A 26,555-nucleotide genomic window follows, 5' to 3' on the forward strand; every position below is an offset into this window, starting at 1 on the left:
GTGAGATGCGTCCTTGGGGTGAACTTCTGTGAAAGGGCTTCCTCTCATTCTCAGCACCCCAGATTGCTTTACCGAATAGAATCCCTGTTAGTGTCTCCTCTTTTGGTGATCTTTCCTGATCTACCATCATTGTAACTGAAAGAGCCCTATTTCTAGGGATGTTTGTGTTGGTGCAGCAACTTTAAATGGGCTGGCTTAGTGTTCTAATTCTGTTGGTTACCAAGCCTTTGCTTAATTTCCCAGTGCCTCACGTAAGTGTAGCTAGTTAGACTCTGTGTCTTTTTGGACCAGGAATGTACTTAATGGCAAAATTAAATTCTGTAAAGTCTTTAATTAGATTTTAATTTACAAAAGTATATAAACACTACTTGTGTTTATTTTGTATATTTTGTGGTCTGAGACAGTGTTTGACTGCATTGTGGAGTCATCTTCCTTTATAAGGAGTCCACCCCAGCACTATAAACTCATAGCTTGGGAATGGTCCCAATAGCCAGTTTTCTTTAAAAAAAGAAAGGAAGAAAGAAAAGAAAACAGCCTATGGAGTGATGGAATCTTTATCTGACAAAACTTGAAATGAAAGTGTCGAGGTTGAAAGTATGTTTGTGTGCACAGCTGGTTTGGGTGTGAGGGTTTTTGTAGATGCTTCTAAGGGACTGATGAGGAAGCCACACCAGGCTTGTTTCTCTGCTGGAAGGGCTGAGGCAAGGTCATCTGACCTGCTGATTACATTTGAAAAGGGAGAGTGTGTCTTTTGCCACCTCAAAGGGCAGCTGTTTATTGAATTTATCCACCCTGCAATTGTTTTCCATATGGAGTGGTTCCTGCAGAAAGATCTAACATCTGCACAGGTCTATCCTGTTCCTCGGCTGTGTTTACCAAAGCGAGTTCTGCCCTTACATTCACACCGTGAACTGCACGTACAAGTGTGAAGGCGGGTTTGGCCTGCCGGGTCCAGTTTGGGGAGGTCATACTTTGAAGCATGTTGCATGTTTGACGGTCAGGCTCATTCAGTCATTCATTAAATATTAAGCCCCTCGTATGCCAGGCACTAGCCTGTGTCCTAGGGATAAAAAGGTGACTGTGACAGCATCCCTGCCTTCTGTCTGGAGGGGAATAAACACAGTCAGCATGGCAGGTCATGGTTTACATACAAGGGGCAAGGGCGCCTCCTGGAAGGCCTGATGGCCTCAGGAGAGAAGATGGGGATAGAAGGTGAGCCTGGGCTTGGGAAGAGCCACGTGTGATGGGTTATGTGGATTCTGTGTTTGTATCTGGAAGGATTAGCCTAAGCCAGGAGTGTCAGTTTCAGGTACTGAGAGATGTCTCAGAGACCCTCAGAGGACCAGGAAGCCTTTGTAATAGGTTGGGCAGCTCTGCTTACTCCTCTGACCCCAGAGTCAGAATTATCTCTTTGCTTGGCATCAGAGATGCCACTTAATCCCTGGGTTTTGCATTAGAATTAGTAAATAGAGAATTCACCGGCAGAGACTGGAAACCTCTTGAAGTCTGTCTCACAAGAACAAGGACGTTAACCCTGAAGCCTGGGCCATTTTCCATCCTGAGAATTAAGCTCTGCCACTTCCTAAATTCCCATCGTGGTTTCAAATGAAGAGGCCATTGTTCATTTTCCTTCCTAAAAGAAGTAATATATTTAACTTCTGGCTTTCTGCCTGACTAATGGAAGGTTGATCGCTATGAAGCCAACACCCGTGGCTTCCCAGCAGGACAAACCCTTAGCGTCCATCTGATCTTCTCCAGCTTGGGTTGAAGTTATTTAGATTCTGCACCGGCTCAGTAGGAGTCTTGTGTTAAGTCCTACTAGGTGGCTACCTGGCCTTGATTCCCATCCCGTGTTTAAAGATAAAAAGACAAGGTCTTAACTCTTCTAGCAGCTAGAGCTTCTCCAAAGACCTATTATGGGAATTTAAAAGCAAATGTCTGATGGGAAAATATGTACTATCTAAGGACTTTGAAGCTCAATACAAAAGAGCCTTTATCAGCTGTTGAATAGTTCAGGTCCAGGCAGGTGTCCAAGAGCAGAAGTTTTCAAACTTATTTTTAAGCAACAGAATACTCTTTCTTTTTCCTCCAAATGAAATCTACAGAATCCAAATACCATAAGGTTCTTTCAACCTTGGCACGATTGACACTTTGGGTAGGATAATTTTTTGTCATGGGGGCAGTTCTGTGCATTATAGGACATTTAGTAGCATCACTGACCTGTACACTCTAGATGCCAGGAGCAACCCCACCCTCATCCCAGTTGTGACAGCCAGAAATATCTCCAGACATTGCCAGATGTCCCCAGGGGGCAAAATCATACCCAGTTGAAAGCCAATAGAGTACAGTATGTAAAACTGATTTAAAAAAAAAAAAAAAAGAAAGAACCGATGATTTGGAAGTGGGATAAAACTTCTTCCAAATTCTGTCCAAGGTCCCTGACTCTCACTGGTGGTATTTAAGGAACTGGTATAGGGCTTTGAGCTATTACACAGAGACACAATCCGAGAGGGATAGATTGTCATTTTTAAGATCTGGAACATGGGGAACTGCTTAAAATGAAGAAAATCTAAAAATTAGACTTACAAATGTTTTGGCTGTATGCTGAACAGTTACATGTGTACGAAGGTGTACTTTGTAGGTGAGCTTAGATGTACAGAATAAGGGAGGAGAGGTGGTTGGAAGAGAGCCACCTAACCCCCTATGCACTGGGCTTTGGCTGCCATGTTTTGTCATGTTTTACTGGAGATGCCAGCCCTGTGCCAGAGCCCGCCCTTGCTGCGTGAACCCCAGCTTCCACAAGACTCAGCAGAACCAGACCGCTGCACACTGCGGGCTCGTCCCTGCAGCCTCTTTCAACCAGATGCTGGCTGGATCCCAGTTTGGACCATGGTTGTTTCAAAACCATTGAATGGGTTTTTACACTTGTACGCTTTGTACTTAGGGAGTAACACGTGTTTCGTATGTGTGTGAGTGACCACGCCTCTCCTTCAAGGAGCCCAGCGCTGTCTCCCGTCCCCTGCCACGCTGAGCTACCAGTTAGGGGTAGGGGTGGGGAAATACAACCTGGGCACGTGCCACTGCCACCTTCTCCTCCCTAACCCAGGCTGATGCAAGTGTGTGGAAGTCTGTCCCACAGGCAGACTCTGTAGCCTAGGTATGTGGGTATCAGTGTCAAAGACAGTACTGCTGAGTGAGTCACTCTCACCCTGGGGCAGATGCACGGGCTCAGGGCGGAGGGGATTGACTGCCCAGAGGACTCGGTCTGTTCAGCAAACTCCTTCTCACCCCATGCCACAGCTGGAGTCCTGCGTTGGATCCCTGGAGAGCTTGTGTTTTGTTCGAGGACTCGCTTCTCCTCCCAGCCGTCTGCCTAGCTGCTGGTGAAGGTCTTGGGCACTTAGAGCAAAGTTTTGTTTTCCTCAAAGATGGTATAACCATTGCAGTGAGCTATGGGGACAAATGAATGAGTAAAACTATTGTTATCTGTTCATCTGTGAATCTCTAACCCTTCTTAGAAACCTATTGCCCCAAATCCTGCAGGAGCCCTGGAGAGGTTTGCTTAGAATTCCTGGAGGAGGCTGTTAAGGGCCGGTTGTGATGTGTCTTCGTCACCCCCATCTTTCCCATTGCTGCTGCCTGGGCTAGAGGAGAGAAGCTCAGGAGGACACCTTAGGTTGGAACTGGGTACGGGACCTGAGACACCCCGAAGCCCCCTCTGCCTCATGATGGGGAAGCTTGTTGTAAGAATACTTAGAAAAGAAGGGTTCTACTCCTTGCTTAAGGTTTGCAATCAATTTTATTGACATGTATCTTTGCTGTGGTTTATTGCTCTAAGTACACAAACCATTGAGCTAAAAACAGAGGCTCAGCAAAGGTTACCACTGGGATGAATCTATAGTAGACATGATCTAATGGATGGTTTGATGAATGACCCAGGGGTGTAACTGGTTTATTTTGAAAGGAGAGTGGCATTCCTAGGATTCATGACTGCATTTCCTGACCTCTGCACTTTTGTCACCTTTTATCGTCAAAATACGCAGCCAGTTTTAGGTAATGCTGGACTGTGAAAACTAACTGTGTAAGATTGAATGAGTTTCGGAGATAGGCGTTGCAGAAAGTATTTTTATACTTATATGTGACGTTATAATGTATACATTGTTTTTACATGTATCTTCCTCTTTAATCATCAGAAACCAGCTCTTGTGACCTGGATACTCTCTTGGCCTTATCTCAAGAGAATTTCAGGAATCTGATAACATTGAATCCTCTAGGTGCCTTCCTTGATCTGTGAAGGCTCATTCCTGCCCAGGTCTGTTATTCATCTTCCTTCTAAACCTCATCTCCTACTAGTCCTTCACTCTCACTGTAGTTCCAGTTGTGTTAATAGTATACTACTTGTAGGTGTCTGAATGTGGCAAACTCTTTTATACTTCTGTTTACTTATTCATTCACTCACTCACTCATTCATTCTTTGCTGGGTGGATGCACGCATGCTCAGTTGTGTCTGACTCTTTGTGACCCCACTGACTGTAGCCCACCAGGCTCCTCTGCCCATGGATTCTCCAGGCAAGAATACTGGAGTAGGTTGCCATTTCCTACTCCAGGGCATTTTCCTGACCCAGGGATCGAGCCTGCGTCTCCTGCATCTCCTGCATTTGCAGGCGGATTCTTTACTGCTGAGCCACCTGAGAAGCCCAAGGATACATCTTCCCACCCCAACATACCCCTAGTTCACAGTCTAAACAGATAAATGAGAGTTTGTGTGATAAGAATTTTGGTGTTGGGGCTGCAGACACTACCGGGAGGGCAGTTAAACCCTGGCTTGAATCATGTTCAACAAGGCAAACCTTAAAGTAAGTCATCTTAGTGGGAGGCAGGGTAGGAGGGAGGGAGAGGAGAGAGGAAGGCAGAGATGAGGCTGGTCCAGAGCCCAGGGCCAGGCGGGGCTGGACGAGTGATAACGCTTTGGTGCAGAGAGATAAACCAGCACGTGTGCTGCCTTAAGGACTTTGCCCTGAGGCCTGAAGGCAGCCACTAAAAGGCCTTTAAGTAGGAGCCAGCTGGGTAGTAATGGCTAATGGCTCAGAAAGACCTTCTTGAGGGTTTCCTGTTCCTTCTGCTTCCCCGCCCCCGCCGATCCAGCACTGCTTTGGCTTTGGATTCAGCCACGTCTCTTCTGCATTGCTCCAGATTCTGGGCTCTTTCCAGGCTCCTTCCCCTGTCTCATAACACCCTGGACACGCAGCCTAGAAATGAGGCAACAGTTGCTTTTGTGTTTTAACAATTAACTTGAGGGTCCTTCCTGCTAGACCATTAGCTCTTGGTGTTTAAAAAGCGGATTCTTGCTTCCTACCCCAGATACTCTGATTTAGTTTGGAATAGAGTCTGGGAGGGCATCCTTTATGGCTCAGCTAGTAAAGAATCCACCTGCAATGAGGGAGACCTGGGTTCGATCCCTGGGATGGGAAGATCCCCTGGAGAAGAGAAAGGCTACCCACTCCAGTATTCTGACTTGGAGAATTCCATGGACTATACAGTCCATGGGATTGCAAAGAGTTGGACAAGACTGAGCAACTTTCACTTTCAGAGTCTGGGAATCTCCACTTATTGATAAGAAATATTCCAGCAGACTGTGAGCTTAATGCGACCCAGTGTCTTACATACGTGTGTATGTGCTGTATTCATTCACACTCTTTGTTTTAGTCATACTTAAAACTGTATTTAACAGAGTGCCTGGTACAGATGTGGTATGCTACAAATGTTTGGTCTAATGAATAGAACAAATTTATATGTGTAAGTGTTGATGTCAAAATTAAATCTCCCAGATGATTCTGAGGCCAGGCCCTTTTACAGTTCACTACCTTAAAACTGCCACATTGTCATGGCCCCAGAGAAGCAGGCAGTCCCATTGAACCACAGCATTCTGCATACCCAGAAATGGGAAAGAAGGGGCCTTTAACTTGCATTTCATGATTTTCAATTGTGTGTTGGTATAATCTGCAAGGATTCCACTAATGGAATCCTGTGAGGATACAAAACTGTAAAAAGTAGCTCTGGCCTGCAAGACATTGTTCATCTACTTGAGGCAAAAGGGGAAGATGCACAGTTGAGTGACTTTGTGAGCTGGTGAAGGCCAGGTGGGGTGCTATCCATGGAAGAGCATCAGGCCACAAGGTGATGAGGAGGAAGAGGAGGGGAGAGCACAAGGGGCTGGAGGGGTCTGCATTCACCTTGGGAAGAGGAAGCACCTCAATGAGGGTTGGCTTTGGGAAGGTGAACAGCCAGTCATGCTCAAGAGAGTGACCTGGGCAGAGTCTGGCCGGAGGAAGGGCTCTGAGCGACAGAGACACCTGTTTGGAGCAGATTTGTGTAGAGGGGCCTCTGGTATTACTCTGGAAGGGGACGTTGCTCCAAGCTTAGGTGGGCCTTAAAGAAAAGGCTGGGGATCTGGGTAATTGCCTGTTTCAGGCAAATTCAGCCCTTGAAAGGTCGGTTTTCTTTGTCTCCTACTCTGTTGACCTTAGATTCAGAAATGCATGACTTTGCTAAGAGACTAAAAAGGGAAAGTCGCTCAGTGCTGTCCGCCAGAGTACTGGAGTGGGTAACCTATTCCTTCTCCGGAGGATCTTCCCAACCCAGGAATCGAACCCAGGTCTCCCACATTGCAGGTGGATTCTTTACCAGCTGAGCCACAAAGGAAGCTCAAGAATACTGGAGTGGGTAGCCTATCCCTTCTCCAGTGGATCTTCCTGACCCAGGAATCAAACTGGGGTCTCCTGCATTGCAGGTGGATCCTTTACCAACTGAGCTATCAGGGAAATCCCTATCTAAGAGATAACTATCTACTACTTTTTTTTTGGAGAGTTCTGGCCACACTTGAGTTCCTAGTGAGTGGAAAGCAGGCCAGGCTGCATCCAGGGACAGTTCTGTCTGGCTTTTCCTAGAGAGGAGGGTTCTCATATCCCACCTGTTCCTCATGCCCATGCCTTGCTCACACCACCAAGCTGTCATGTTCCCCATGGTGCCATGTGTTTGCCAGGGCCTTCAGGGAAAATGGTTTAAAAAAAATCAGACTATGATTTTCTTAGTTACTCACCCAAAACACAGTGCTCAGGCTACCAGACACGTGATCTAGAATAAAATTTTGGTTCACGCTGCCCCTGTCATTGCTGAAGCCAGGTTCTTTGCTCTTTCACAAGTCTGGGCAGACAGCCTGTGATGTTTCCATCAGAGGTGTCACTTCTTAACAACCCTTTGATCCAAGATAGCTTCTTTGTAGTCTTAGATGGAAATTTTGCCCCAAGGAGGTATAAGAGGACTCACGTGAAGACTCTTGTTTTCTTTAGAGCTGGCCACAAATACTGGCAGAAGAAAGTCTTCTGTTATTACCCTTGTTTATACAGTCTTATGTAAAAGGCTATCGCTTATTTTAAAATCATTTCTGTTCCCAGCCTTTTATCTACAAGTACAGTGTGAAGCTGGAGTACCTCATCCTTGTGTTCATGGAGGAATTTTCTCACACAGCTACAAGAAAATGCGGAAAGTTTTGTTAGAGGAAATTCTACTCTTTCATCTCTCATGAGTTACTGCTTCAGGAATGCAGTTTACCAAAGTGGATTAGAGTCAGCTTGTAATGGGGAAATACATGTGCTCACAAGAGCAGCAACGTGGCTCTCCCCTCAGAATTTCCGCTTTGTCCCCAGTCTACACCAGATACTGAGAATAGGCCGTGACTGTTGTGGGGTTCTTCCCAAAACAGGTTGATTGAGAATTGGTCCACTTTATTTCTATGAGCTAGAGCTTTCACTTGGCACTTAAACACCAAAAATACTTCATTGATATTACTGGGGACTCTTATATTGTGGGAAAGTAAAACATTTCTGTCTATCAATCACAGAAAATATTCCCCATTGGTTTGCTTCTGAGATTCAATCATTGCCTAAAAGTTTAAAAAAAGATATTTTTTGACTAGGTGAACTTTTCTCTAAAATGTCTCTTTAAAATATCCCCTTTTTTGAAAGGGGGAGTGAGTGAAGTGGACAAACTTTGAGTAACAGCAGTTTTTGCTTTGTCGCATAGATGGTTTAAAGAATTTTGAATGTCATTGTTCCCATCGCACCCCTGTTTCACATTCATTCAGCGGGCCTCCTCGGTGGCCAGCTGCTTGGGCAGTGCTTTGCCACCAGTGGACACGTGAGCCATTTGTTTCGTCCGCGCCATAGCTAGCCTCCAAGACAATCAACACTAAGTTCTTGAAGCAAAATTAAAGCAAGAGGACTTATCTCTTATATGGAGGACTCCCACCGTTTTACATTGAGTTTCCAGGTGATCTGGAGTAGAGCGAAACATGAAAAACTTCATTCCTTACCGATCAAGTGAAACCGGTTCCTATCTTCTCATTAAATACAAGTAAGAAACTGAGGAAAATGAGACAGAAGGCCAGAAAGACCACAGAGACTTTTTAGGCTCCTTTCATCAGAATTACATTTAGGAACCAATTTGTAAGCTTTGGGCAATAGCTCAAATAAAACTGAGTGGCCATTCTGTTTCTCAGGGGCAAATGGTGGAGGTTTATAAATGCCTTACAATTAGAGGGCATGCTCTGATCCCCTGTTTTTTATCTTTGTGATCAAAGAAGGCTATGAAGAAAATATCTGTATAGTCAAAGGTATTTTTTTCCCAGTAGTCATTTACAAATGTGAGAGGTGGACCATAATTCTGAGCATTGAAGAACTGATGCTCTGGAGTTGTGGTGCTGAAGAAGACTCTTGAGCATCCCTTGGACTGCAAGGAGATCAAACCAGTCCATCCTAAAGGAAATCAACCCTGAATATTCACTGGAAGGACTGATGCTGAAGCTGAAACTCCAATACTTTGGTCACCTGATGCAAAGAGCTGACTCATTGGACAAGACCCTGATGCTGGGAAAGATTGAAGGCAAAAGAAGAAGAGAGTGGCAGAGGATGAGATGGTTAGATAGCACCACCGACTCAACAGACATCAATTTGAGCAAACTCCAGGAGATAGTGGAGGAAAGGGAAGCCTGGCATGCTGCTGTCCATGGAGCCTGACTCGCAAAGAGTGGGCATGACTTAGTGACTGAACAACAGCAAAGATCAACAGCAAAGATCAGCATCAGTAGCTAGGGATGCTACTTCCAAATGAAGAAGGTGAGTGGCACATCCATTGTTGGTGCTTCCAGAGTCTTGAGGAATCCTGGAATCTGTGTCCTGCAGACTCTACCATAGTTGCAGCAGCAGTTGCTAAAACCAAATGTATTTTAGTAAGTAAGGAATTTGACAAAGATATAACATGATTCATTTTAATGAGGCCAGAAAAAAATATGCATGTATATGCTAGGTAAAGAATCTGCCTGCAATCCTGGAGACCAGGGTTTGATCCCTGGGTCAGAAAGATCCCCTGGAGGAGGAAATGGCAATCCACTCCAGGATTCTTGCCTGGAGAATCCCATGGACAGAGAAGCCTGGTGGGCTACAGTCCGTGGGGTCGCAAAGAGTCAGACATGACTGTAAGCGACAGAGTAGGAGTTGTAAACAGAGATGAAATAGAATCAATGTAATTGAGGTTATTTTATTAAAATTCAAAAATATTAAAATTTAACTGGATTATTTTACTCAGCTAGTGATGGTACAAAAAAAAAAAGAAAAAAAAAAAAAGTGTGCCTCTCTGGGAAGCCTTTGTATTGGAGAAGCTGGCTTTCTCATTGTTCCCTAGGACCTGTATTCCTGGGCTATGTCACAGTCTTCCCAGATAGAATGTCCTCCCTAACGGTTATAATGTACCTTGGTCTAAGTTCTACTCTTCTTCCAAGACCTGAATGAAATGCCGTCTCTGGTCTGGAGCTTCTCCTAACACCATAGGTCTCAGGTAGCTCCTTCTCACCCCTTACTCCTCCAACACCTGAAGGTAGCACTTAGCCTCACTGCTTGGTGCTTTTTATCTCATTATAGCTGTGACTCAAACTGGAATATAAATCTATTGGGATAAATGGCCTTCAAGCTTTTTTGATCAAGGAGACATCAGTGAACAAGTTTTGGCATGAACCCCACATATATGTATATTTTTTACAAGTTATATATATATATGATTATATATATGTGGTGTGTATATAATACTATAGTTGCTATAAACACAAAGTATCACAGAATTGAAGTAAGAATTTGGGATTGACGTGTACATACTGCTATATTTAAAATGGATAACCAACAAAGACCTGCTCTATAGCACAGGCAGCTCTGCTTAATATTATGTAACTATCTAAATAGAAAAGGTGGGGAAACAATGAAAACAGTGACAGATTTTATTTTCTTGGGCTCCAAAATCACTGCAGATGGTGACTGCAGCCATGAAATTGAAAGACGCTTGCTCCTTGGGAGAAAACCTATGACAAACCTAGACAACATATTAAAAAGCAGAGACTTAACTGTGCCAACAAAAGTCCGTCTAGTCAAAGCTGTGGTTTTTCCAGTAGTCATGTAACGATGTGAGAGTTGGACCATAAAGAAGGCTGAGTGCCAAAGAATTGACTCTTTTGAACTGTGTTAAAGAAGACACTTGAGAGTCCCTTGGACTACAGGGAGATCCAACTAGTCAATCCTAAAGGAAATCAGTCCTGAATATTCATTGGAAGGACTGATGCTGAAGCTCCAATACTTTGGCCACCTGATGCAAAGAGCCGACTTACTGGAAAAGATCCTAATGCTGGTAAATGTTGAAAGCAGGAGGAGAAGGAGATGACAGAGAATGAAATGGTTGGATGGCATCACAGACTCAATGCACATGAGTTTGAGCAAGCTCCGGGAGATGGTGAAGGACAGGGAAGCCTGGTGTGCTGCAACCCACGTGGTCGCAAAGAGTCAGACACAACTGAACAACAAAATGGAAAAGACGATGGAAAAGAAAAGAATACTATGGAAAAGACTGTATAACTGAATTACTTTGCTGTACACCTAAAACTAACACAACATTGTTCGTCAACTATGCTCCAATATAAAATTAAACGTTTTCTTTTCAAAGTGAGGAATGTGAGAAACAAGTAAATAGAAGGTGCAGTAGATTCTTCCTGTACCCCACCATAATGATTTGAGAACCTCTTGGAGTAATGTTATCCTACTTCTTGGTGTTCTTGGCCCTAGCAAATAGTAGACACTTGGCAAATATTTGATGATGGTGGTATTACTAGGTATTAAAGTGACTAGGTCAGAAGGTGACTATTAGGGATTGCTTGATTCTTGTATTTTCTTCATTCTGGACATGGGTACTTTCTGTTTCCTCCTCTTGCAGCACTCTTCCCCAGTTTTCCTGTTCCTTCCCTTCACTAAGCACATTTTTCCTGTTCCTTCACCTCCCCTTCACTTGTTCTGAAATTTGTAGCTTCTGGGAGGGATTGGGGGCAGGAGGAGAAGGGGACAACAGAGGCTGAGATGGCTGGATGGCATCACTGACTCGATGGACATGAGTTTGAGTAAACTCTGGGAGTTGGTGATGGACAGGGAGGCCTGGCATGCTGCGATTCATGGGGTCGCAAAGAGTCGGACACGACTGAGCAACTGAACTGAACTGTCGTTAAGAGAAGCCACCTCTGATCACCCCTGTGTGGGTAAGACTTCTGCCCTTCCACACTCCTGCACAGTAATAGCTATTTATAGTCTGCCTCCAACATAGACTTTCATTTGTTGAAGGCATTACTGTACCTTGTTCACCATCATACCCCTACTTCCCATTGCAAAGTCCAACATCTAATAAAGATTCAAAAATCTGTGGATTGAATACACATAGGACAGAGAAGTGCTTCCCTGGCGGTTTAGATGGTAAAGAATCTGCCTGCAATGCAGGAGACCTGAGTTCGATTCCTGGGTTGGGAAGCTCTTCTGGAGGAGGGCATGGCAATCCACTCCAGTATTCTTACCTGGAGAATCCCCGTGGACAGAAGAGCCTGGCGGGCTGCAGTCCATGGGGTCGCAAAGAGTCGGGCATGACTGAGCGACTAAGTGCAGGATACAGAAGGAAGAGGTTGTACGTCCTTAGAGCCTGTTTGGGGACCAAGGTTGTAGCAAAACCAACCTGCCCTTTAATGTTTAAGATGGGGAAGAATACCTCCTTATCCCCAAAGTGATTCGTGAGTTGAATGACAGGTTAGGGTTGAAAAGTCTGTTGCTCTTCATTTCCCCATAGAACCCTAGCAGTTTGTTGAACTGTGGTGTATTTAGACTATGTTTACTAGGTTATGATAAAGCTCTGAATTAAAACCAAAATATACAGACTTTGTAAGGTGATGTGTTGAGCTAGTACTAAGTACTCTAGAATTTGGAGGCATTTGTCCCACCTTTTCCAGCAATTTGGTATATACTTATATACATTTCTGCTTTTCCTCGAAATATAAGAACTCTGATTCAAGGATATAGAGTGGACTATAAATGATAATAAAGAAAGAACCCTTTGAGTGCATTTTAAGAAAAGAGAATTCATTTGTCTTTGACTAGTGGAATGTTCTTTCTGGTAGCACAGAAATAATAACACTGGAGCAAGAAGACGGGAATTTATTGCTAATCCAAAACTCTGCTTTTATTAATGGTTTCAATCCCTGTCAGTACCAAGCATTTGTTTACATTGTTTTAAAAAGTTTAATTTATTGCCTTTTTTTGGTTCCTGTTTAAGGCATAAAGCAATTGTCAAAAAACAAAACAAAAAAGCCCACCAATCTAATAGCCAAATATGTGCTTCTGAGTTGTTAGCTTCTAATAGGATGTGACCGTATGATATAAATGACATTCGGTTAGAACAGCTATCTCTTCTCTCTTTTTTAAATTTTCAAATAAAGTTGACGGAGGTTTAAAGCCCTGGCATTGGTGTTGGAAATTAGAGGAAGTTTGGTTGTGTGATAAAGATGTTTTACCCTCAGTGTTAGGTTTTGAATTAGTCTGTTTACAGTGGGCAGTGGTGCAGTGGTTTTAAAAATCATGTTGAATCAGCAACGTGAGGGAGCAACATTGCTTTTATTCCAGCCATGTAGCTGGAAAAGGAAATGATTAGACATCATACTCTTCATGGCTAATATCCTGTGAAGTTTTTCTAAAATCATGAAATCAGGACTCTGGAGCTTAGAAGGGACCTCAGAAGTCTACCAGTGGAAAGGGGAAAAAAAAATGAAAGGGAAATGGAATCAGCCAAACTAAAGGGCAGGATTCTTTTAGTTCTCAGCAGGAAACACATGTTTATCTGGAAAAGATTTTGGTTGGACAGGTTGTTTGTATAAGAATCTTTTTTGTGAGGAAGGAAGACCAACCTGAGCTTGGAGGCTGGGGGTGGGGGTAGAGAAAACAGTCTCTAAACTTTGAGTGAATGAGGAAAAAATACAGTTTTCAGATAGGAAAACTCTACTTTCATAGGGATGATATGCTAATACTATTAGCTTACTTTTAAGTTCGCCTTGCTGCATTTTCATTTTATAAGATATGATTAAATGGTAACTTTAGCATTAGTTGCTATAAAAGCAGAAATAGTAACTTTTAAAAACATAGGGAAAACTTATGTCCACACAAAAACCTGCACATGAATGTTTATAACATCTTTATTCATAATTGCCAAAGCTCAGGGGCAGCCAAGTTATCCCTCAGTAGGTGAAAAGATAAAGTGTGGTACATCCACACAATAAAATATTGTTCAGTGCTGAAAAGAAATGCACGATCAGCCCGTGAAAAGACACAGCAGAACTTTAAATGCTTACTAGTAAGTGGAAGAAGCCAGTCTGAGAAGGTTACATACGGTGTGGTTCCAACTGTAAGACATTCTGTAAAAGGCAAACTATGGAGAATCAAAAAGATCAGCAGTTACCAGACTTAGGGGGAGAGAAACAGATGAATAGGCAGAGCACAAGATTTTTAGGACAGTGAAAATACTCTGTATGATCTTATAATGATGAATATATATCATTATACGTTTATCTAAACCTGTAGAATATACAACACCAAGAGTGAACCCTAAGGTAATCTGTGGACTTTGGGTGATTATGATGTGTTTGATGTAGGTTTATCCTCGGTAACAAATGTATCTGTCTGGTGAGTGATATTGATAATAGGAAAGACCATGCATGTGCAGGGCAGGTACAGGAGGTATATGAAAAGCCTCTGTGCAGCCTCTCAATTTTATTGTGAACTTAAAACTGCTCTAAAAAATAGTCTTTAAAAATATATGGAAAGACGTTTTAATTGGAAAGTAGTTGGGAAATAGCACAGAGTGACATCAGTTATATAAGATTGCATATCTATACAGTGTATATATGTGGCATGTTAACTAAAATTTTCAGTGATTATTTGCATAGTACGATTGAAGATGACTTTTTAAAAGAAGATGTTCTTCTTTATTTTCTTTATCATTTGCATTTTCTATAGTGACCATATATTATCTTTGTACACAGCTACAATGAAAAAGCAAACAGACATTTTATGTTACCTCTGCTCTGACAAGTGAAACCACATCATGGCTGCATTATCCTCTGAAGTGCAGAAGGTTATCAAAGGAACAGGAGTCCATGAGTAGGGCATTGTCTCTCCAGTTAAATTTAGTAACAAAGGATAAAAGGAAATTGCCAGAAAACTGGAAAATGCTTCCATTTTAAAGCATATAAAACCAAGATACTTTATCTAACGTAAGCTTCAAGTTGTGGATAATGTCATTTTGAAGTAATTTCCAGATAGTCAGGATGACAGTGAGAGGGATGATATGGACACATCTCCAAGGCTGCAACACAAATCTGATGGGACAGAAACGTGTTTCCTCCTCATCCTGAAAGCCGATGGTTAATAATTCACTGAGCAGTGTTTACTTTTCTTTTAAAAAACTGAGGAATGAAGAAATGGCTGCTGGAAGTCCATTTATGGATGAAATCAGTGGGGGAAAATAAAATATTAGTAGAATCTTGCTAACAGAGTAGAATTTCTTACCATTGTTTTGCAGCAAGGAATTGTAGGATTCTTGCATTTGATCATAGGGAGCAAGAGGAAGTTTCTTTCATTAAGTTATGTGTGCAGAAAAGAGTAGGCACAATCATAAAGTTTATCATTGTAAGGGTTTTCTATTTATACTTCATCTCATTCCACAAAGAATTTGAAGCTCCTTGTTAAGAAATATATATAGCAGTTAAATATAAATAAGAAACCAGGGCCAGGCTAAGTATGAATTCATTCTATGGTAGATACTATGAGTGATCCACCCATATTTCCTCTCGGCCCACAAAGGAAGGGTGGAAATGTTGGAGAATTAACGTCCTCTTTCCTTGAAGCGGCCATTAATCAATGTCAGATGAGATCTAGAGGATAAATATCCCAGTTTCGTTGCCCCTTGAGTATGATCTACCAACCCTTTGAGATCCCTGAAGGAACCCAGGTGGCAGGCTGAAATGGAGAAGATTTGATGGGTTCCTGAGAGCTGTGGGTGTTCGGATAAGGAGGTTGACCTTGGTATCTACTAAGCAGACTTAGTGGTGGTGGTTTAGCTGCTAAGTTGTGTTTGACTCTTGTGACCCCGTGGACTATAGCCTGCCAGGCTTCTCTGTCCATGGGATTCTCCAGGCATGAATACTAGAGTGGGTTGCCATATCCTCCCCCAAGGGATCTTTCCCACCCAGGAGTCAAATCTGGGTCTCCTGTATTGCAGGCAGATTCTTTACTGACTGAGTTAAGAGGGAATCCCAGACAGACTTATTAGAGGAGTCTGCTAGGTTCTTAACGAAAGGAACCCTGGTCCTCCAAGCCCATTACTACTGGGCTTATTCCCAGTCTACCTCAGTCTTCCTCTGCAGAGCCTTGGGGATGCCCCATTCCTGGGACCTCAGGTCTGAACCTCAAAAAGTGAGGACCAAGGAGAGAGACTAGTCTCCTACCTAAGGCCCACCTGAAAGGTATTTTGCTGTCTGAGGACTCAACTTTCTCTCAGATGTTGGACAATGGAAGCACCACCCTTTGGGGAAAATCTATGCCCTATTACCTTAAAATAAAATATGATTCGAATAGGACAACTACAGTAAACCTAATTTCCCTAAGGAGTTTCACATACCCTGAATTATGCATATTTTATAAGTATAGCTGGATGGATAAAGGATCGATTTTGGAAGGGAACAAACTTACACAGGGAGACTAGTTAGGAAACTATTTCACAGTCCAGATGAGAGGAAGAAGGCACGAGCATGGGAGGGAAAGACCCAGTTAGATCATAGAAGGTTTAGCAGGACTTGATGATCAATTTGTTGTGAGTGAAGAAGTATATGAAGGCATCTCTATGTTTTGTTTTTTTCTGGATGACTTCAGGCAGAGTGGTGCTACTACCCCTAGCATGGCTTCAATAAGTTGGGGAAGAGGGTTCAGCCTACAAATGTCAAGTTTTAGGTTTGTCTTGGGTATGTCTTGAAGAGATGCTGAGAAGCTACTTAGAAACAAGTTTAGTAGTTAGAAGCCAGAACTAGAGTTGCATATTTGGGAGTCCTCAATGCACAGGCAATTGTTGGAAGTCAAGAGATCTTATGAAGTCTTGTAGAAGATGAATGAGCATCCAGAAAGACCAGAAGAATGATGTACAAAGAACCTTGGGATATGCACATGTTTAAAGGTTGGGTGGAGAGACTAGCTGGTGCAGGAGACTAAGAAACTGTGAAGTGAGAGGAACCATATGTTGTTGGAGCCAAGATCCCTTTCTTTAAGTACTGAGGAGAGTACTGGCTTCTAATGGAACCTGGGTACCATTTCTGATGGCCTTATCCAGGACTTCTGTTCTGCTCCTGTTTCTGCTAACAGAGGAGGCTGGAGGGATGGGTGGGTGGGGGCGGGGAGGATGAGCTCAGCTTTCACAGTGCTATGAGCCATGAGTCCCACGTGAGAGAGTCAGTCTAGTACAAATTATTTTTCTCTCCTTCTGTTGCCATTGATAGTCATCTCTGCGAGTTTGCATGATGGTAGATGTTTTTGTAGGCTGGGCTTCCTCAGAAGCCAAGTCCCTGAGAAACATCTGTGTATAGCTTCTGAAGAAGCAGGTCTCATTATACATTGAGTCTAGTCACTCGTTCTGAATTTGGAAATAACTGTGAGTCATGTGGTTCAACTCTTTTTAAAAAACAGAAGATTCTCTTCTGCTCAGTGCCACTTAGGGGCTTTTGCCTGCCATTCTTAATACCAATACTCTTTGTCATTGTCATCGCTGCTGGTACAAATTCTCAGAATCTTCTCCTCATCCTGGGTCACCAAGCTCCCTTTCCACTTCTAAACAACTGCTAATCTCTGCCCATTTGTCAAATCTTCCTTAATTAATCAAAGGACTAGGTACACACCTCCTGTGATTCCATCTTCACTCAACACTCACTAAATGCTCTCTCCCACTGGTGTTGTGTTCTTGTAAAGATTTACTTGTTATGTATTTGCCTTATATGTGTGCTAATCGTTCTGTTATTATCATTATTGTCTCAGACAGGAGTCACCTACGTTAAACTCTTAAGCATTATTCTTTGCCACACAGTTCTGTGATCACATGGTTTCTTCTTCAGTGTGTTGGATGATACTAAGCAAAATTCTCTCACTACCTTATTGCATTACCTTTCAGGGACATATTTGGGAGACATAAACAACATCATACTCTGTGGTTCTTTCTTGACTAGTAACTTTTGCTCAACACAAAAGTTTTCCTGTTTGCTTTTCCCACAGTTATTCCCTCCCATGTGCACACATGATAAAACGGGTATCTCAGGAAGAAGAAAAAAGACTTTGATAGCATTGCTCAGTAGTTCAACACAGTAAACAAGGTTTGGCGTACCCACTTCGATCACTGTCTGCTTGACCTCGTTTAACCTTCCTGTGAGTTTCTGTCTCCTCACTAGAAAATTTACTACTTTCCAGGGGGAGACCCAGTTGATTCTAGGAGATTCTAGGAGACCCATTGTTAATAATGTTAATAAAGGACAAAGTACAGTATGATGTTAGCCATATGGTCCTGGGATAAAATCAAGAGTGGAGGATTCTGGGGGTGGTTCTGGTACTAAGTAGCTAGATGAGCCTTGGGAATGTTGTTGAGCTTCTTTAGGAAATGGTTTCCTAGGTATTGATTCTTCTTCGAGGCAATTGGATGACTGGATTAAAAATCCTTTCTATTCCTTGAATGCTGAAGTAAGAGTTTTAACAACAGTTGTAATTAGTAACAGTCGCCTCCTGCCAGGTATTTTTCTAATTATGTTACACATTATTTCAGCAAGTCCCCAAAGTGGCCCTTTGAGGAGGGTTCTCTAGCCTTCATATTCTACAAATGAGGAAACTGAGGCATAGACTGAACAACGTGTTCCAGGTCACCCAGTTTATAAGGGGGAGATGCAGGATTCACAGCTGCACTCCAGATTCTAGGCCCTCACCTGCCTCACCCACCTGCAGGCCTTTATACCTGTGGTCACAAATGAAGGCCTCATGACTTCCTCTGCACAGCCCCTTGAAGACCAGTTACAGAGTATAGTAAACCAAACACTGGTGCTGCTGAGCAAATTCAACGTAAATTGCATTCTACACTAAATTCAAAAGTATTCCCCTTATGTATTCTATGTCAGTAATTATAGAAATTACGAAATGCCATAGATTTTTTATGTCTGATTTTAACTTGGAAATTTGTAACTATGATTTCAAATAGGATATTTGAATCATATTGAAATATGATATTTCAATATCATAGTCAAACTATGATTTTGACTCACATCAGAATGTTTCCAAAGTGCCTTCAAACATGGATTTCTATGTCTGGTATGCGTGCGTGCGTGCATGCATGCTAAGTCACTTCCGTCATGCCGACTCTATGGGACCCTATGGACTGTAGCCCACCAGGCTCCTCTTTCTGTGGGATTCTCCAGGCAAGAATACTAGAGTGGGTTGCCGTGCCCTCCTCCAGGGGATCTTCCCAACCCAGGGATCGAACCTGCGTCTCTTACGTCTATCTGCAGTGGCAGTCAGGTTCTTTACCACTACTGCTGCCTCGGAAGCCCATGTCTGGTATGTGAAACTTTAAATTCAGGTAGGGAGGGCAGAAGACTGAAAAAGATGGAATATTTACCATTTTTGAGATAAAATTAAGACAGTTTGATGGAGACTTCAGAAAGCCATCTCTCCCCTACAAATCCTCCCACCAGCAACACAAGTTTCATACCAATAAAATTTTCTACGAGGAGAACTTACCCTGGGGTGGCTTCTGGTCACTTAATGCCCTCTCAGGTTCTGAAAAAGAATGTGTGGGATGACAATCAGATTTTATGAAACACAATTTTATTTCAAAATAGTTAATCATCATTACACTTCACATAATTAGTCTCCACCCTGTGGTTGGGAGGGCTTGTGAAAACCAACTCCTAGAAAGACAGATCAGGGCTCCAGACCTGCCCACTTCCAGAGATGGCAATGTGAGTTTCCACGCTGGGGCATGGAGCCAGCTTCCTATTTACTTAGAGGCATTGAGCACCTCAGGAGCTAAATGGAAGTTGTGATGCAAGTTTTGGCTGCAAAGCATGTTAGGATTGCTTGACGTGCTCAACTGACAGATGATCTGAAAGGTTTCTCAAGGCCCAGGGTGGTTTCAAGCACAGAAGGATTAAATTGTCTTTTTAAGCCCTTCTCAGTCCTAAATCAACAGGAGGCCATGCAGACAATGAGGAAGATCTCCCTGCACTCTCAAGCGGGGGTTCAGTCTGTACACAGAGCAACAGAGTGCAGTCCCAGAGTTCATTCTTGTGCTCAGGGCAGCCAGCAAGACAGGGCAACAGGGAAAGCCATATGAAGCCACAGCAGCCCCAGTTTTCTTACATGACTTAAGTTTCTTGCAGATTCCAAGATGTGGGTAAATATGTGTTTGCTTTTTAAATAGAAAGAGGCACATGTGCAAATGAATACAGAGGAAGGAAGAGTGAAGTTTAGTGAAAGAGACACAGTCCCTAGTTTCCTGGGATAAGGGAAAAGATGGAGGTGTGCTCCCAGGTTGCTATCGAAACAGGGTGAGGAGAAGCATTTCACCCTGATTTAGGGTTTGGGGGCAGCCGCTTAGGCTCTGAAACACACAGGAAAGTCTATGTTAACTCATTTGAGGGAAGAAAAAAAAAACCCAAGGAAAGAACATTTGAGGAAGGGTGAAAGGTAGGAGTGAGTGCATTGGGGGATGACTGACTTGGAGAACAACTACATGCAGTTTCTTCCTACGTCCTTCTGGCTGTAAGATCACCTAGGAGATTCATAGGTCATATTACTGCAATGGTAATAGCTGTTGAGGGGGGAAAAAGGATTCAATTTATGAAATGTTAAAACTGCAAATGAGCTGACCTTTTAACCAATCTTTATAGTATTAAGGGATTATATAAGTAAATTATTGGTAATTAGACTCCCCAGGGAGAATTTAATTTGCATCTAGATGTGATTTGTGTTCAGTAATTCAGTACAAGTTTTACTTTGGCCAGTGCTGAGCTGGGTCTTAGGTTGGTGATAATGTAGATCAGATATAGGGTGTTATCATCTAGGCTAAATTTCATCATCTGTCAGCAAAGCGACATTAAAATCTGCTTATTTTGTGGTTACTAGATGGCTTCTAGAATTATTGTGAAAGAGAGCAGTAGAGTGATTTCTGTTCTCATGTGACCCTTATCCAAAGTTGTAAGACCCTCTCAGGAATACTGATTATATAATACTTTCCCCATATGACTGAGGACTTGGGGTATATTTTCATCTTCTTTGGATAGATGGGAAACCTGAGGATGAAAGTAATTAGGCTGCTTACTAAAGAACTTACACACACACACCCACACACACACACTACAAAACAAAAATTCAAGTAGGTATGATTTTAACTGTACTAGAGCCTCTGGAGAGTTGGTGTCTTAGCCAAATTTATTTGGATGTTTTTTGCATTTCATTCTCTAAGATTTCTTGTATTGAACTTCATTTTTATTGTTAAAAAGAATATAGCATACATTGATATGATGCTATATAAATACAATTGATATACATTCCTGCTTTCTGGTATTTTTTATAGGAAAAAAATCCTAGAAGTTGTTACATGCAAAGAAATGAACATAACACTTGAACAAGGTGACAAAAACACCAACTTGAAAAGATATCTGCATCCCCATGTTTGTAGCATTATTATTTACAATAGCCAAGACATGGAAATAACCTAAGTATCTATCGATGATGAATGAATACAGAAGCTGAGATAATATATACACAATTAAATATTGCTCAGCTTTAAAAAATGAGGAAATCTTACCACTTACATCAACGTGGATAGACCTTGAAGGTATTACGCTAAGTGAAAGAAGTCAGACAGAAAATGACAAATACTGTATGATCTAAAAAACAAACAGAAAAACAAAACAACCAACTCACAGAAAAAAAGGATCTCAGATTTGTGGTTACCAGAGGCAGGCTGGAGGGGGAAGAGGAATTACAGGAAGGCGGTCAAAAGCTTTAAACTTTTGGTTATAAGATAAATAATAACTAGGGATATAATGTGAACAGCATGATGACTACAGCTAACATTTCTGTATTATAAATAGGAAAGTTGAGAATAAATCCTGAGTTCTCATCACAAGAAGAAAATATTTTCTTTCTTTTTATTATATCTCTATGAGAAGATGAATGTTAGTTGAACCTATTGTGGTAATCATTTCACAGTATTTAATCAGACCATCATGCTGATATGCCATAAACATATACAGTGATGTTATGTCAGTTATTTCTCAATAAAACTGGAAAAAAACATTGACAGGTATTGTCAAATTGGTTATCAAAAGAAATCGTTCTCGAAACAGATACATGTGTTGAGTGCTACCATGTGTCTATCTTTACCCAAAACCTTTTTAATGCATTACTTCATTCAGTCCTTGGGGGAAAAAAAAACCTAGAAGGAAGATAGTACCTGATTTATAGATGAGAACAGGGAAGTTTAGCAGGATAAATACATCCAGAGCACGGCGGGGCCAGGACTAGAGACAAGTTTATCCTCCTCCCAGCAGAAGCTGGAGGTGCTTCTTTCCCTACCAGGTTGTAAGAATGGGCATGTTAACCATCTTTATAAGTATTTGCCAACCTAAGAGGTAAAATGCTATTTACCTCGCGATTCTTACATGGCTATCTTGGATAGGGTTGGACATCTTTGGCATGCTTAATTTCTGTCTGCATTTATAATTTTATGAGTTGCCTGTTCACTTCCTCTGCCCCTCCTTTTTACTAGATTTTTATCTTCTTTTCTAAGTGATTTGTACATATTATAAATGTAATAGTTTGTCATGTGTTGCAAATCCTTTTATCCCCAGTTTGTTTCAACTCTATTTTATTTATTGACAGTAGGACTTTAAATTTCATAGGTTACAAATCCGTGGATCTTTTACGGCTGTAGAAGTTTGTTATCCTTATCCCATTCTAGGAATATTTTTTCCCCCCTGTGGTTTCTTTCTTTCTGTAATTTCCACCTTCATATTTATCTTAGATTATTTAGGTGTAAGAAGTGAGGTAGAGATATTTTCCAAAAGGCTACCTAGTTGTCTGTACACTGCTTATTGAATAAATCCGTCTTTCCTACTGATTTGAACCATATTATCTTTCAGCCAAATTGATTTCTAGTTTTGGACTGTTCTTGAAGGGGTAAAGCACTGTTTAAATTATTGTAATTTTATAATATGTTTTAACATGTACAGCAAGTCCTCTCTTACTGAAATTTTTGAACAGCTTTAAAATATTTATGGTACCAAATAAACTTTGAAACAAATCATCGAGTTTAAAAACATCCTTTGGGAATGTTGACTGTGATTTTGTTCAGTTTAGAGATTAGTTTAGAAAGAATTGGCAACTTTATAGTATTGAGTGTTCCAATTTAAGAACTTCATTTTTACACATCTTTTCATCTTCTTCAATTGGTTTTATAGTCTTTTTTCATATAAATTTTGCACTTCTGATAAATTATTTCCTAGATAGTTTGGTTTTTGTAGCTATATGAATGGGATTTTTAAGATTATTCTAATCAGTTCTTTTGACATAATAAATACCTTGGCTTTTAATGACTTATTACTGTCCATCATACTGTACTTATTTTTTAATAAATTAGGCTAAATTCTCCTGAGTTTTCTAGTCATACATTAAATAACTTAAAATAATGGTATCTTTGGCACCTTTTCCTGATAGTTTGATCTTTAATTTTCATATCTAATAATTTTAGCAATTACTTTCAGAATAATATTAAACAATGGTGGTGAGAATTAGTCTTATTCTTAACTGTCACCGGAATTTTTAAAAACTTACCATTTAGCTTTTGATTTGTGAAATCATGTGTTAGTCATGTTAAAAAGACACTCTTCTAGTCTTTTTAAAAGAATTTTTTATTGGATTACAAGTTAAATTTTACCAAGTGCCTTTTTAACATCTACTGAAACTGTCATACTTATTCTTTTACCTATTAATAGAATAAGATATAATAGATTTTGTAATAATATGCCCATTGTTATGCTTCTGAGAAAATTCCTACTTGGTCACAATGAGTTTTTCTTTTAAGGTAATGCTGAGTAGTACAGTTGTTTCTGGTTATTTGAGTATAATTGCTACTGAGAAAAGTCTACCTAAAATGACAGAGGTAGTCCTTTAAAATCTTTATAATTTTTTCTAAAGAGTTAGACTATTGTTTTATGTAATTCTTAGTGAATTTTGATCATTAATTATGTTTACACAGAAATCTTCTACTTTTTTCCCAGGTTTTAAAATTTATTAGCAGATTATTCTTGTATGATTCCTCTAATTTCCTTTGGAGCAGTGATTTATTTAAAAGCATTATTGAAGAAGGAATCTTTATTTTATAATCACAAGTCTCTGCATACATTGGGAACATTCTAGAATAGTAAAGTGGAAAAGATCATTTACTATCTTTAAATGGTGCACAATTCTCAAGTCTTCAGATTAGGAGCCACTATCTTTAAAATGTGAGATTAGAAAAGGAACTTTGAGTATATTCCCAGTTAATTTCTATGTATTCCAAATTCACAGAGATGGTGCTGGAAATGATGCTTTGGGGCAGGGCTCTCACTGTGTAGGGGGCAATTCCGTCACTAAGCTTTGTGAGGACACTAGCATGGAAGGAGAGTAATGAGGATTCCTGTTTGCCAGCCAGTCAGTGAATCTAAGGTCCTGGACAGCTGGACAGGTACCATGAGACCATGTTGCTGTCACATACTGGGACATCGGAACCCTGGGGACCCCATGCTCTGTGCTGGAGAGACTAGTCCAAGATAGTCAGGCAATGGGAATCTCAGAGTTCCATAGGTCCAACAAAGCATGATGATTTTTTGGGCTGTTTTGCATCTTGAAGAAAGAAAAAAATAATAATCATCTGGGAAGTATTTGAACTATCCAACTTTCTCATACATTAGGTGCAGATAGATTCATTACACTCTTTTTTTTCCCCCGCTTCTTTTAATATATAGCTACTCTCCAGAGAGACCGAATCTTCAAACATTTTACCAGGAAGCGCCAAAGGGCTATGCGAAGGCGAGTCCACCAGATCAACGGACACAAGTTCATGGCCACGTACCTGAGGCAGCCCACCTATTGCTCTCACTGCAGGGAGTTTATCTGGTAAGAGGCTCCTTGGCTTCTCTCCTGCCATGAGCTGAGACTTCCTCTGGTTGTATGTGATTTCAGCAGAAAACATGATTATTAAGAATTGTTTTAGAATCTGATTTTTCCCCTCTTATTCTAATATGTTGACCTAGAAATTTTAATCCCCAAACCAGCAGAAAAAAATTACACAATTTACAGATTAAGTTTTACATGTTATTTCTTTCGCTAGTCATTTTGGTAAAAATGTTAAATGAATCATGAACTGATCAAAAAGCAGTAATTAGAGAGAGAGGCTAATCAATTAATAAATGGTCTGCCCCTGAAGAGGAAAGAAATATCAACAGTATTTCTCTAAGAAGGCATGAATCACATGATGACTTACAGAAATTCTTTCAGCTATACTAAGCATACAGCGGCCTTCAGCCTTATCATATGTAGCTGAAGGTAATAGCTTTCAGTGACCACATACTATAATCCCTGGCCTTTAAGAATAATTAAATAATTATTTAATAATAAGAATAATTAAGATAATTAATAGTTGAGAAATTCTAGATGATTTGGAATAATCTTATTATATATGTCACTCAAGCTTAAGTCTAAGAGGCAAATCTATAATGTGAAATAAATTTAAGTAGTAGTTACCTTCAGTTAGAAAGTGAAGGTGAAGTCGCTCAGTCGTGTCCAACTCTTTGTGACCCCATGGACTGTAGCCTGCCAGGCTCCTTTGTCCATGGGATTCTTCAGGCAAGAATACTGGAGTGGGTTTCCATTTCCTCCTTTAGTCTTCAATTAGAGGCAACGTTAAACACATTTATTTGCAGAGAGAAAGAAGAAACACTCCCTCACTTGCACAAAACATACTCACACACACCCTTCTCAGAAGGAAGAAAAACACTCTTGCATCTTGCTTTTGTTGCAAACTTTAGTCATTTGGAAGGAAAGTTATGACCAATCTAGACAGCATATTGAAAAGCAGAGACATTACTTTGTCAACAAAGGTCTGTCTAGTTAAGGCTATGGTTTTTCCAGTGGTCATGTATGGATGTGAGAGTTGGACTATAAAGAAAGCTGAGCGCAGAAGAATTGATGCTTTTGAACTGTGGTGTTGGAGAAGACTCTTGAGAGTCCCTTGGACTGCAAGGAGATCCAACCAGTCCATCCTAAAGGAGATCAGTCCTGGGTGTTCATTGGAAGGACTGATGTTGAAGGTGAAACTCCAATCCTTTGGCTACCTCATGTGAAGAGTTGACTCATTGGATAAGGCCCTGATGCTGGGAGCGGTTGGGGGCAGGAGGAGAAGGGGACGACAGAGGATGAGATGGCTGGATGGCATCATTGACTTGATGGACATGGGTTTGGGTGAACTCCGGGAGTTGGTGATGGACAGGGAGGCCTGGCGTGCTGCGATTCATGGGGTCACAAAGAATCGGACGTGACTGAGTGACTGAACTGAACTGAACTGATGTGGGGTTTTTGTGATTACTTTGGATTTTATACCTTTTAGCAAGTCAGAATCCAGGCTTAGCTTATGTTTCTGGTCTTTTAAATCATGAACAGGGTCCAGTCTATTATCCTTTTAAAGTATTACTGAAGTCAATTTGCTAGTATTTTGTTGATGATTTTTTGCTTCTATGTTTATCAGTGGTATTGGCCTGTAATTTTCTTTTTTTTTGTGGTATCTTTCTCTGGTTTGGGTATTAGGTTGATGATGGACCCATAAAATGAGTTTGGAAGTCTTCCTTCCTCTGTGATTTTTTGTCAGAGTTTCAAAAAGATAGGTGTTAACTCTTCTCTAAATGTTTTGTAGAATTCACTTGTGAAGCCATCTGAGCCTGAACTTTGGTTTGTTGGGAAGGTTTTTTTAATTATTATTATTAAGGATTCAATTTCAGTTCTGGTAATTGGTCTGTTATGATTTTCTATTTCTTC

At 41.1% G+C, this 26,555-nt stretch overlaps 1 protein-coding gene across 1 annotated transcript in view; it reads left to right on the plus strand.

The window, feature by feature from the left end:
• The window catches only part of PRKCH (protein kinase C eta), a 260,686-nt gene that overhangs the window by 101,951 nt on the left and 132,180 nt on the right, over nucleotides 1-26,555 (plus strand). Inside the window, exon 3 of the mRNA XM_043472241.1 lies at nucleotides 24,491-24,641. Within this exon, the coding sequence (XP_043328176.1) occupies nucleotides 24,491-24,641 (151 nt within the window). The remainder of the gene's footprint in view (nucleotides 1-24,490; nucleotides 24,642-26,555) is intronic.

This window comes from Cervus canadensis, chromosome 6 (assembly GCF_019320065.1).
Source record: "Cervus canadensis isolate Bull #8, Minnesota chromosome 6, ASM1932006v1, whole genome shotgun sequence".
NCBI classification, from domain to species: domain Eukaryota; kingdom Metazoa; phylum Chordata; class Mammalia; order Artiodactyla; family Cervidae; genus Cervus; species Cervus canadensis.